The sequence below is a fragment of the Punica granatum genome, chromosome 4, assembly GCF_007655135.1.
Source record: "Punica granatum isolate Tunisia-2019 chromosome 4, ASM765513v2, whole genome shotgun sequence".
NCBI lineage: Eukaryota > Viridiplantae > Streptophyta > Magnoliopsida > Myrtales > Lythraceae > Punica > Punica granatum.
In genome coordinates this window covers 9,564,870-9,577,600 of record NC_045130.1, presented here as the reverse complement: position 1 = coordinate 9,577,600, position 12,731 = coordinate 9,564,870, and the positions used below count along the sequence as shown (strand labels likewise).

The following is a 12,731-nucleotide window of genomic DNA, read 5'->3' as shown; positions in this document are numbered from 1 at the left end:
AGCCTGAAAGACCCGGTAAGCGGCGACGAGATCGGTCGAAAAGAGAAATGAGCAATATGTTTTCTATTTTCTAGGGATATGGTTGTATCTTTTGAATATTTGAATAGCAAAATATTCCTAGCCGATATTAGGGATATTTCTATGATATTTTTAAATTATTTAAAAAGGAAAATACCTATATCTCAAAAGAAAGATTATTCTAGAGGGATTTAGAGTATTTTTAAGATAACGGGGTCTTGTGTGTGTGTGTATATATATATATATAGGGAGTGAGTCTTATACACAAGACTATAACTTTACGAGGGACGATGAGTATTGGGTGAGATCTCTCGAGAATTCTCTCGAGAATATTTTCTTTGTAACTCTTGGATTTTAGAGTGAGAAAGGTGAAAGAATTGAGAGGATGAGAAAGGCTCTTCTCGATGAGGTTCGGGTCGATAAAGAGGCTTTGAAAACACGAGTGATATTTCGGTTGTAATCTCCACTTTTTCAATTTAGTGAATATTCTTACTCTGTCCATAAATAATTCTCTCCGTCTGAAGGTTTTATCAAGTATATTTGGTGTCGTTATTTTTCGATTTCTCATATTCTAATCTTATTTGAACTCTTTGCAACAACAAATAACATAATTTATTTTTAGGTATTAGAGGAGGTGGAGGGCCCACCTGCTTCCCACTACCCTCAGCCGCGGTCGACACGACCTCCGGCCAGAGGGTAATTGGCCTATACGCATGGAAAGTGTTAAGAGTCTATTGTACTCTTTTTTTTTATAAGTAATTGTGTATTGTATTCATGTACACTTCAATATTATCCATACAATGCACGGCCAATATCGAATGAGAGTGCGGATTTATTGACGGATGAGAGAGAGGGAGTTATAGGAGAGAGAAGGAGACAAAAATAGCATCATTTTTTTGGAAAAAATATATAAGGAGGATATTTCAATAATATCTAAATAGATATATCAATTCACTGTAAAAGTGGATACAGAGCAAAATATCTAAATACTACGCATGAATTACAAGAGCAGGAAATTCGATTGACTCGCTTGGCAAACTACAAAGGAAAATAAACGTAAAAAAGTGATAGTGAGTGAGAGCATTACTCTGCATTAATCTATGACCAAAAAGTAAAAGGAAATCACATATGAGTATTCTAGAGGGATTTAGGGTATTTTTAAGATAACAGGGTCTTGTGTATATATATATATAGGGAGTGAGTCTTGTACACAAGAGTATAACTTTACGAGGGACGATGAGTGTTGAGTGAGATCTCTCGGGAATTCTCTTGAGAATATTTTCTCTGTAACTCTAGAATTTTAGAGTGAGAAAGGTGAGAGAATTGAGAGGTCGAGAAAAACTCTTCTCGATGAGGTTCGGGTCGATAAAGAGGTTTTGAAAACATGAGTGATATTTCGGTTGTAATCTCCTCTTTTTCGATTTAGTGAATACTCTTGCTCTGTCCATGGATATTTCTCTTCGTTTGAAGGTTTTATCAAGTATATTTGGTGTCGTTATTTTTCGATTTCTCGTATTCTAATGTTATTTGAACTTCTTTGCAACAACAAATAACATAATTTATTTTTAGGTATTAGAGGAGGCGGAGGGCCCACCTGCCTCCCACTACCCTCAGCCGCGGTCGACCACGACCTCCGGCCAGAGGGTAATTGGCCTATACGCATGGAAAGTGTTAAGAGTCTATTGTACTCTTTTTTGATAAGTAACTGTGTATTGTATTCATGTACACTTCAATATTATCCATACAATGCACGGCCAATATCGAATGAGAGTGTGGATTTATTGACGGATGAGAAAAAGGGAACTATAGGAGAGAGAAAGAGACAAAAATATCATCTTTTATATAACGAAGATTCTTCATTGATATTTAAATAGATATATTGTTGAGATACGTTATCCCACATCGAAAAATTGAGAAAGAAACCACAAGCTTATATGAGATTTGGGTCAAGTAACCTATCAGCTTAAGTTTTTGGGTTGCAGATGGGCTCAAGTCCATGTAGGTCCAAGTGAGTATTTTACATGGTATCAAAGCGGGTTATACTTCCGCGTGCTCATGTGAGCTCACACCACGCCAAATTCGATTTCGAGGTAGCCAAAAGTGCGCCTCCTGTTAATCAGGCCCAAGAGTGGTCCGGTCCAGTTCCGAGGTAGCTAAATGTGCACCTCTAGTTAGGCCCGAGTGTGGAGCTCGAGGCTAGTTTGGTATTTGTCCCCTCTTGCCCGAGCACGGAAGAGGATGCCCGGCTCGGGTCAGTTGTTAAGGGTGGGTGTTTAAGGCACGTGGCACGTGTTGGACCACACGTTACCACGTGAGGACGGGTGTTGAGATACGTTATCCCACATCGAAAAATTGAGAAAGAAACCACAAGTTTATATGAGGTTTGAGTCCAGTAACCTATCAGCTTAAGCTTTTGGGTTGCAGATGGGCTCAAGTCCATGTAGGCCTAAGTGGGTATTTTACATATATCGATTCACTGTAAAAGCGGATATAGAGAAAAATACTCAAATACTACGCATGAATTACAAGAGTAGGAAATTCGATTGATCCGTCAGACAAATTACAAAGGAAAATATACGTAAAAAAGTGATAGTGAGTAAGGGCATTACTCTGTATTAATCTATGACCAAAAAGTAAAAGGAAATCGCATATGAGTACTTTAAGAAAATAAAAGTGAGATGCAATACCCTGTATTATTTTTTAGGTCTTATTTACTTTTCTCCTTTGGCAGAGAGGCCCCCTTAACGTCTGGTTCATGTCTTTGAATTATTCTCTCCCCTTTCTCTTCCTTCTATTTAGACCAAAAAGTAAAAGGAAAGAAAAGAATGTAGCCTACGGTTAATATAATTCGAATTGTATAGTGAAAATAAAAGTAGTTTTCGGTTATTAATTTAAAGGATCATTACGGGTAATAAGATTGATTTAACTTAATTCAATCAGCCATAGTCTCGAGATAGGGGACCAGGATTTTCCGGAAATAATAAAATGAACGTGCCACCGCCGCCCCATTGAAAGCCGCGGATGCCCATATGGCATAAATTTTGAGATTAATATATTTCCGGAATAATTTTTACAATCAGTTATCAAGCATCTCATTTTTCACGATACACGTCCTGATGTGTTTTTTGAGTAAAGCTGGATTTAGACTGTCTGCTGAAAATTGGATCGCGAAACCTCTAGGTGGCGTTTGGCAGATTACTAGTAATCCGATCCTCGCAATATACATCACCACCGTGTAGATTCCCGCCTTTTAAATTATTGGTAGATTACTGCGGACGCGAATTGCACCGCGTGAATTTTTCTTTTTCTTTTTATTTGTGTTCAGGTGGTGCCTCGATCTAGCTTGTGTGCACCTCGACTAATTCTACGGCGTTGCAGGATCTGCTTCGACTGCGAGCGCTACAGTTGTGGGCTTGGGGTTTTTGGGCTGAGGCATATTCATTCGGATCAAAATTCCTCAGGCCCACCAACTTCTTTTTTGTACTTCCGAAAATCTGTAATTTGTCTGTTCCCGAAAGACAAAATCGACGTTGTCTGCTTCTTCCAATTAACATAGTCTTGGATCGAACACATCATATTATTATTATTATTATTCCCTCCTCGTATCGAAACATCTGAAAAATGCCACAGCACCCCCCCTTACTTATCCGAACAATGCTTGGAACAGCTAATTAAACTGCTTCGTTTCCGTTTACAAATCGAAAAGTCGTGGTATCGTGCCACATTAACCGTATCAAGATTAATGAGTTGGCATGTCGTTTGTAAACTTACTTGCAATTAAACATAGATAAAAATTTAAGATGGTGTAACGTAACTGAACATGGGTAAAAGTTTAAGGTGAAAATCAATAAATAAATGGTTCGACATAATCCATGATTATGTATCAGCTAGCAATGAAGCTCCTGTACGCTGACTAAAAGACCTCAATAGATGTCCATAACTGCAAATAAAAATAAAAATAATGAAAAAAAAAAAAAGAACATAGGAATTCCCACTAGATTCTTAAATGACCAAAACGGCGGCGACAGCTCCGACGGCTAATGATCCGGCGAGACCAAATTTGTTCATGACCGCAGCGTTCTTCCCGGGGGCAGGAGCCTCAGCCGGAGGGGACGAGATCGAGGTCGGAGCAGACACTGGAGCATCGGACAAAGGAGGAGGAGAGGGAGGGGAGGTGGTGCTGCTGGTGGGAGCAGGCGAGGGAGCGGACGGCGTCTTAGCCGGTGAAGGAGCGGACGCGGGCGTCTTAACGGCGGGAGATGGAGTCGGGGTGGCTGCTTTCGGTGAGGCTGCAGGAGTCGGAGACTTCGACGGAGAGTGAGCCGGAGAAGGCGAAGGGGACTGTGCCACGGCGGAGCTGACTGCTGACAGCACAACTATCGCCAGTAGAGTGAACGCCTTGCTCATGATCGCCATTGTACTAACACAGAGGGATCGAGAGAGAGAGAGAGAGAGAGAGAGAGAGAGAGAGAGCGAGAGAGGGATCACACCGAGCTATAGAGAGAGAGGGGGGGGGGGGGGGGGGTTTAGGGTTGGGAGAGGAAGGGGACGAGGAGGAGTATATATTGAGGGGGGAGGAGTGTCAGAGGGAAGTGAAGCTTCGTATCCGGTCAAAGGGGTCCTCGGAACCGACCGTTGGATTAAACTATTAATTAAATTGGAAGGTGAGGCCCGAGGGGGATCCGACGGTCCAGATTTGCTCCTACCAATTAATTACTTCCCAAATTAATTAGGATTAGCAGTAAATCCCTGGTTTTGATGAGTAAATGTAAATCCCAACTCAGTGACCACTCACACTCACGCGGTTGTTGTGATTTCCCACTCAGCGGTGATGATTCACGCACAGTTGTTCGTACGCGATCAGGGACGTACACCTGTGAAGGGTTTGTTGATGGGGATGAGATCTGGGCCGTCCGATCGGGTTCCACCTTTGGCAACGGTCGAAAAATGGAAGATGACGCGGTGGGATTGGCCGTAGGGGGAAGCTTCCCCTCTATTCAAAAATGGGACGTTGCGAGCTGGCCGGGTTTTATGGCGATTTCCGGTGGAGTGAGTGAATCAAAGTTGATTCTTATCGCTGAAACGCTCATAGACGTGCTGTGATCAACCATTCCAAAAACGGGGGTGGTCACCTCGGAAGGATATTTCCCGATAGGCTCGACTCGGGGGAAAGGGGACGTAAACGGGCCGAGCTTAGCCATGTACCTCAGGCTCAACTCTGTTGACGTTCAAAACTCGGCTCGAACTTGATCACTTGCCTTCTACGACGCTCAAGCTCTTTAATATTTTATTGGAAATTGAGCTACATCGACTTACAAGCATGGATGTCATAATCTCGATCCTAAGTTTCTAACTAATAAAAAACTTCTAACGTTATGGTGTTAATTTCCATGAGGAGTCGACTAGTTATAAAAATTTCAGTTTGATAAATTCACGTAGAATGCAATTTCATTATGCAAAAATAGTCGGACTTCCCTTCTATCGAGCCAAAAAAATGTAACTAATTATTAAAAGTTAACGGAATCAGATAATGATAATATATATATATATAAACATATAAGCAATATATTCAATTCATATAGAAACTTGATTTAACGGTTCGATTTTACGTACGATTTGAGTCTCGAATTCACCGTTCACAGTAAAATAAATGAATCTTGGAGGATATTGAAAATGAGGAACAAAGAAAAAATGAAAAGGGATAAAGGTAAGGACATTAAGAAATAACATTGACGGGTAAAATCACAAGTAGAAAGCAACAAACTCCCAACCTGTAAAGATATAAAGCCTAATTCTCGGATGAATTGCCGCCTTTTTTGCTAAATTAGAAAAGAAAAAAAAAGATAGAAACTTGAATAATAAGAAATAGATTAAGGCACCATCGTGAATTGGTTTAGGCGATTTGGCATTTACTCTCCTTAAGTAAAATTTCAAATTCGAATGAACGAAAAAAAATCTACGCTTTGAGAGTTTTGTCCCTTAATAAATCAACTCAACTCGACTGAAATAATCGGGATTCAATTGAGTTTTTAGACAATAAGTTCACATTAAAGAGAGAGAGAGACTGCGCATTTATTAAAAAATAAAAAAGTCGAAACTTCCCTATTCTGCAATCTGAAAAAAGATATAAAAAGATTCGTGTTCCATTAAAATTATAGAGATATGCTAATTGCTATTGACTCACGTATGGCAAGGTTCATAATTATATGTGGAAAACAGGGCAATTTTTAATTTCTTGAAGGAAAAACAATTTCCTAAAATTCTATTTTCAGCAACCAAGTTGAAATTTATTTATTGATTCTTATGAGAAATTACTTCAATTCGGTAGTCAAATATGGATCTGAATGTAATTCGCTCCGAATTAACTTGTTTGGTTTTTTAAAATATTTAACTTAATTCAACTCTAATCTACTTTAACTTCACTTATCTTTAATTCAATAACACAATTATTATTTTTTCATTTTTCTTTAATTTTTTTAGAATGTGTTTGGTATTAGAGTTGAGTTGAGTTGACTTTTGGTTTTAATTAGTTTGTAATGATTGCGTTGTTAAATTATGAGAAAAAGTGTGAAAAAGTAATAAATAGTTGAGATAAAGTAATGATTGTGTTGTTAAATTGTGAAAAAAGTAATGAATAATTGAGAGAATTTAGTATTAAAAATTGAATTGAATGGTTAAAAAAATTGAAGAAAAAAAGGAAAATTAATAATTGTGTTGTTGAATTGAAAATAAGTGAAGTTGAGTTGAGTTAAAAAAAATTCTAAATCCAAATACACTGTTAGTATTCAATTCAATTTTTAATATTAAATTCTCTCAACTATTCATTACATTTTCTACAATTCAACAATACAATCATTACTTTCTCTCAACTATTAGTTACTTTTTCAAACTTTTTCTCATAATTCAACAACACAATTATTATAAACCAATTAAAATGAAAACTAAATTCAACTCAACTCTAATACCAAACACAATATAATATAATCTTTTGACGTCTAGGGCATTTCTTGGATCTAGCGGCTAATATTCAGCCGGGACCCAAGAATTGTCATTCTCCAAGTACGAAAACATTTCGTACAAAACATCAGTCAATTGATTCGTATATGCAGTTTACTGATTAATTTGTACAAAACGTTATTCTTACTGTACGAAACGTTATTCTCCAAGTACGAAAATATTTCATACGTGGCGCAGCGACTGAATATTCAGCCGTTGGACTCATGAATTTCCCTTGACGTCTCATCATGTCTTTCTCAAAAATCACAACTGAAAAATCACGAGCCTAGAATTTTCACGCGTCCTATCATCTCTTTCACATAAACTTCAGCCGAATGTCAAGATTTATAGATGAACGACCTTTGTCGTCCTCCCAGACTGTCGGATCACCCCAAGTTAATCGCGAGCATCATACAGTCCTTCGGGCTTCAGGGAAATGCCGCCTTGAGACCATAGCAGCCCCAAGTTGTCATCATCACAGTATTATAGGATTAGAGTCCAATCTTGATTGAGCGGAATAGGGCGTGAAAGATATGCCCCAAACTTCCATAGAACTGCCTTGCACAGTCTCAGTTTTACACCTTGTTGCAGGCAAGAAATGAACGAAACAACATACCAATGAATAGCCCAACAAGGGCTGTCAGAGGTCTTATGGCTATAAAAATCGAAAAGTCCTATATATAGCAGGATATCGGACTTATTCAAGACAACAATCTAAAGCCCCTCCGGATGCTGTAACTCGCTTCCAACCACCGGAGAGAAATGGCGGTCTTTTCCTCTCCTGCCAGTTCAATTGGCCAATTGTGTAGCCTCGGGAGACTTCTCAATCATGGGCTTGCCATTGCTCTTGCCGTTGCCACGAATGAGATTAAAGCGGCCATTAGAATCGATGCCATAGATATGGCCCATTTTGGCCCGCTTGGTCTCCAAGTATCTCTGGTTCTCCTTATTGATTGGAGTCACGAGCGGGACTCGCCCAGCAACAGTTAGCCCGTACCCCTTGAGCCCGACATACTTTGAGGGATTATTCGTCATCAGCCTCATTGTTCTGACGCCCAGGTCACGGAGAATCTGTTAGCATCAAAGACCACGGGTGAATTCCATATATCAGTGAATTTTTTTATGTTGCTGCTATCGAAGTGAAGCTCGTGCCTTCCTCCTAATTTCTTACTTTCAGGAGGATGGATGGAACCCTGTAAAACAAGCAAATGGAACCAAAACATGAACCAGTTTTCTTGTTTCTGGAAATCGAAAATTACCTGGGCACCGATACCGTATTCTCTTGAGTCGACGGGGAGTCCCAGCTCCACATTTGCCTCCACAGTGTCACGCCCATCATCTTGCAGGTTATAGGCACGAAGCTTGTGACCCAGACCGATGCCCCTCCCCTCGTGGCCACGGAGGTAAACCACCACCCCCCTCCCAGCAGCATGGATCTGCTGCATCGCAAGAGCCAACTGGTCCCCGCAGTCGCACCGTCGGGAGCCGAAAATGTCCCCAGTGAGGCACTCTGAGTGAACCCTCACGAGCACATCTTGACCGTCCCCTATATCGCCCTTCGAGAAGCAGCAACAAAGGACAACTGTCAGTGATCTAAGCAACAGTAGAAATCATGTACCACTTTTTGAATTTATCTTTCAATTTCCAACGGTTTTAGGGTTTATTTAGTAGTGCTTACCATGACCATTGCAACATGCTCAATTCCATCCAAGACCGACTTGTAACAGTAGGCCTTGAATTCACCCCACACAGTGGGTAAACGTGCAGCAGATGAAAGCTCGACAAGTTTATCTCTGTTCCTCCGGTACCTATAAATTAAATAATGCCAGTAGAAGGTCATTCCCAATGGAACTTTAATATAGGAACATAACAAAAATAAAAGGACTCCATTAGTCAAGGTTTCTGTCGCATATGAAGATGATCAAAGATGCATCTGTTCGATGTTTTATGGGTATGAATAGGAATAGATTGAAACTAACTGCACCAAACTTGCCCCATTGAACACTTATGGGATGTAAATGTACCTCATTGTTTCATGATATAAAAGAAGATGCCAATACTAATGATCAGGTCTAGCATTAATCAGCTACGAATCTTTCATTACTATTTTGAAACAGAAGTTAAAGCAAAGGAAACTTGTAAAGCTTTTCAAATCAGTTCCCCACGAAACAAATATAAGCAACAAGTCTGCTTGAGTATTGAGCAGAATTACCGGATCAGATCAGCGATAGAGATAATCTTCAAGTTCTCCCGCTTTGCAAACTCTCGGAGCTTGGGCAATCGGGCCATGGACCCATCATCATCCACAACCTCGCAGAGCACTGCCACTGGGTCCAAGCCCGCTAAGACAGCAAGATCGACTGAAGCCTCGGTGTGCCCAGCCCGTTTCAAAACACCACCTTCACGGTACATCAGTGGGAAAATGTGGCCGGGCCTGTTGAAGTCTTCGGGCTTCGAGTCCTTTGACGCAAGAAGACGAATAGTTGTTGCCCTATCATGGGCCGATACCCCAGTAGTCGTCCCATTTTTGGCATCCTGTTGTAATTGGGGTTTAAACACAAAAATGAAACAAATTGATTGCCGTAATTAAAAAAAAATAGAAACAGGTGAAACTTCTCTGAATTCAGCATAATAAAGCAAATCTAAAAGCATCTTCCCAAAAACAAATCATCTGTAACGCCTATCACCCATCTTTCCAGGAAATAAGGAGCTAGTGCTTGACTACTATCTGACGGACGATAGATTATCATGACTTATAAGGACATACCACAGTAATAGTGAATGCAGTCCGGAGTTTATCTTCATTCTGCTTCTGGTTCACCATCAGTGGAATCTGCAGCCTCTCAAGATCATCCTCTTTCATTGACACACAAATGATCCCAGTCCCATACTTCACTATGAAAGCCATGGCCTCAGGCGTCGCCTTCTCTGCTGCCATTATGAGGTCACCTTCATTCTCTCTATCCTCGTCGTCAACTACCAGTACGAGCTGCAAATCAAATCATAAATCATCATGAGTGAAAATAAATTTTCGGAGAAACATACGGGTGACACTTCCTCAACATATGGCACAAGGAGGAAGAACTACTAATTTTGCATCACACAGCACACTGACAGTGATCTGCATGCACAGCTTGACATGAAGATAAGGTCCTTTGATTAATTCTTCTTCACCATAACGTTCTAATGGTTGGCCTCTTAAGATTGTTTTTACTAAAAGAGACATAGAGATATCACCTAAAATAGTAAGCATGACATTTATAGATTAAGAAACAACCTTTCCTTGGCGGATGTCCTCAATGGCTTCAGGAATGGAAGCGAAACCCTCAGTGGGGGAATCCAAATCGAACTCATCATTATCAACAGGGAAACCGCTAATATGGGCCAGAGCTTCAGCATTTCCAGACACGACAGCTGTTCTTGTTCTGCAACCAACAGTAGTTCTGAAGGATAAGCTAGTGCCAGAATGAATCCAGCCTAGGTCAGATGAAAGACCACTTTGCAGAGCATTCACACGGATCTGTCCACCGAACAATCTGGAGTTTCTGGATGTTCTGTGCAGAAAGGAGAAAAAGAAAAGAAGTTCTTATATGTTAGCAAGACGAGGAAGAAAGCTTAGCACTGACATAGCAAAGGAAGGCCTTCACTCGAGCTTAGAAGCGTATATAAGGACCAGATTGCATATAACTACATTATTAATGATTGAATCAATCACTTAAACATAAAATCGCCTGTTGCCACATAAATTCAGCATAAAAGTTTGAACATTTCAGCCTCACTAGTAATGTCAATAAGTCCTAACGAACCAACATGCAAAGAGGATGATGCAAGGCACTACACGTCTCTCCTCTCTGTACACTAATGACCCAGCACTTCATAACTTCGTACCGACCGTTGCTACAAAACTGACCCACGAAAGAGCATTTCGCGGTCAAGAAATGCTGAAGATCGTTTCAACCATCATTTGCAGGGGAAATTCAGCAAATGTCTACAAGGATCAATCACCCTATGTTAGAAAGCTGGTGGTGTCTGGCATGATTCCCCCAACATGGACACAAATACACCCGAAAGAACAATCCAGGGACAAACACGACATGATTAGAACCATTCCTAAGAATTCCTGTCCGAGTTATGCTAGCTAAACTTTCGATGTACATCAGAACTTAAGACAAAAGTTAGTCAGAATGAGAAGAAAACGTCATCATCCTCGAATAAATGGCCCATACTAAAATTAGCTCGGACAGAGCAGCAGAAACTAATCAACAGCAAACAATCAACGTTTAACTGAAGCAGACGTACTGTATCCGGGAGAGAGCAGGGGAAGAAGGGCAAGGAACGTTAAGGGAAGCCATTGGCAGCTGCTGTCGGATCCTGAGAAAGGAGAGATTTTGAGGCAGTCTTTGGGGTTATTCTGCCGCAAGAATCAAATGGGTATCTGAGTTTCTTCCTTCCCCTTCCTCCTTTTATAATCGACAGAGGCAATCGGCCAAGAATATTCAATGGGCTCGGAGGATGAGGAGGTGATGCAATGCAATTGGAATCGCAATTGCAATTTGCAATTGCAACTTGAATATATAAATAATGATGAAGCAGAGGCAGAGGCAGCGGCACTCCGGAAGGGAAGGATGGAAGAACGAAATGGTGCAACCTCGAGGAAACGTAGGAGAAGGGACCAGAAATCCCCGCACCCGCGGGTGAAACTTGTGCGCCGACCGGACAAGAGAAAACGGGGATAATTAAGAATATTCTGGCTTTTCCCTGATTTTTATTCATTTAAATTTCTTTTTGACGTAAACCTAGGCGTCATATTTTTTTTATTAATCACGCAATTAGAAGTACTTTTGGATTAACTTATAATAACTGCATTTTTTTCGGGCCAAAATAAAAGAAGTATTTGTTATTATTTATTATTTATTTACTTTAATTAAAAAATGAAGAGGTTTTTGGTATGAAAATGCGGCATTCTCCAATTCGCACATGCCAAAAGTGCAGTAGCAAAATGATAATTACATTCAAACATTGAAAGCAGTTGTCAAAATATGATTTGACATGTGTCATTTTTAGAGAAAGTTCGGTATTTTTTTCTTTTTTCTTTTGTTGTGTTATCGATCTTGATCGATATAATATACATTCTATAATTTTAAGGTAAATTTCTACGACGAAGAGTACCTCCAAAATAAGATAAATTCACTACCTATCAATATGAGCGGTTCCTATTAATGGGACGTGTAATGATATATTTCATTATTTTGGGACATTTACATATCTATCGAATTTAATTGGTTATCATACTGAAAATGTTACTATAATTGGTATTTTGAAAACAACGTATATATCATATCAAATTATCCATGAAATACATGTTCTATTTTTTCAAAACCTATTATAAATAAATTTATGTTGTTATTTTAATTGAACTTGACAAAAAAAAGAAAGAAATTAATATTTTATGGATCATGATTTACAGATGTCATATTGGTCATGTCTTATGCGATAGTTTGGAACTTTGGACGAAGTAACTATATTTGAGTCAATATGATTGAGCCGGACAAGTCGATCGAGATGGCTTTGACCCGTTGACCACCAATGGCATGGCCGGGGGCCGAATCTACGTCACCCGCGGGTGACGTATGGGATAGACAATTGACAAAGGAGGCCAGTTGACAACCAAAGCGCCAACCCACCAACCAAATTCCAAAACATTTTCAGACACAAAA

The 12,731-nt window shown here is 39.9% G+C and overlaps 2 protein-coding genes across 2 annotated transcripts; both read right to left on the bottom strand.

The window, feature by feature from the left end:
- Positions 1–3,801: 3,801 nt before the first annotated feature.
- Positions 3,802–4,536, bottom strand: LOC116202606 (classical arabinogalactan protein 1). The gene has a single exon (XM_031534207.1). It carries the CDS (start codon positions 4,432–4,434, stop codon positions 4,021–4,023), a length of 414 nt encoding a protein of 137 aa, XP_031390067.1. The 5' UTR covers positions 4,435–4,536; the 3' UTR covers positions 3,802–4,020.
- A 2,986-nt stretch (positions 4,537–7,522) lies between these two features.
- Positions 7,523–11,720, bottom strand: LOC116204990 (bifunctional riboflavin biosynthesis protein RIBA 1, chloroplastic-like). Its single transcript, XM_031537396.1, has 7 exons — positions 11,314–11,720; positions 10,292–10,568; positions 9,782–10,003; positions 9,227–9,549; positions 8,693–8,822; positions 8,274–8,570; positions 7,523–8,085 (listed from the first exon to the last, which is right to left on the bottom strand). Exons 1-7 carry the CDS (start codon positions 11,364–11,366, stop codon positions 7,804–7,806), a joined length of 1,584 nt encoding a protein of 527 aa, XP_031393256.1. The 5' UTR covers positions 11,367–11,720; the 3' UTR covers positions 7,523–7,803.
- Positions 11,721–12,731: the final 1,011 nt, after the last annotated feature.

What these genes read in the sequence shown, in the direction of transcription:
- LOC116202606 (XM_031534207.1), bottom strand. Translation starts at nt 4,434, where the DNA reads ATGGCGATCATGAGCAAGGCGTTCACTCTACTGGCGATAGTTGTGCTG.
- LOC116204990 (XM_031537396.1), bottom strand. Translation starts at nt 11,366, where the DNA reads ATGGCTTCCCTTAACGTTCCTTGCCCTTCTTCCCCTGCTCTCTCCCGG. An exon ending in AGGACATCCGCCAAGGAAAG is followed by an intron (nt 10,004 to 10,291) that starts GTTGTTTCTTAA and finishes TTTGATTTGCAG; the next exon opens with CTCGTACTGGTAGTTGACGA. An exon ending in AGCATGTTGCAATGGTCATG is followed by an intron (nt 8,571 to 8,692) that starts GTAAGCACTACT and finishes TGCTTCTCGAAG; the next exon opens with GGCGATATAGGGGACGGTCA.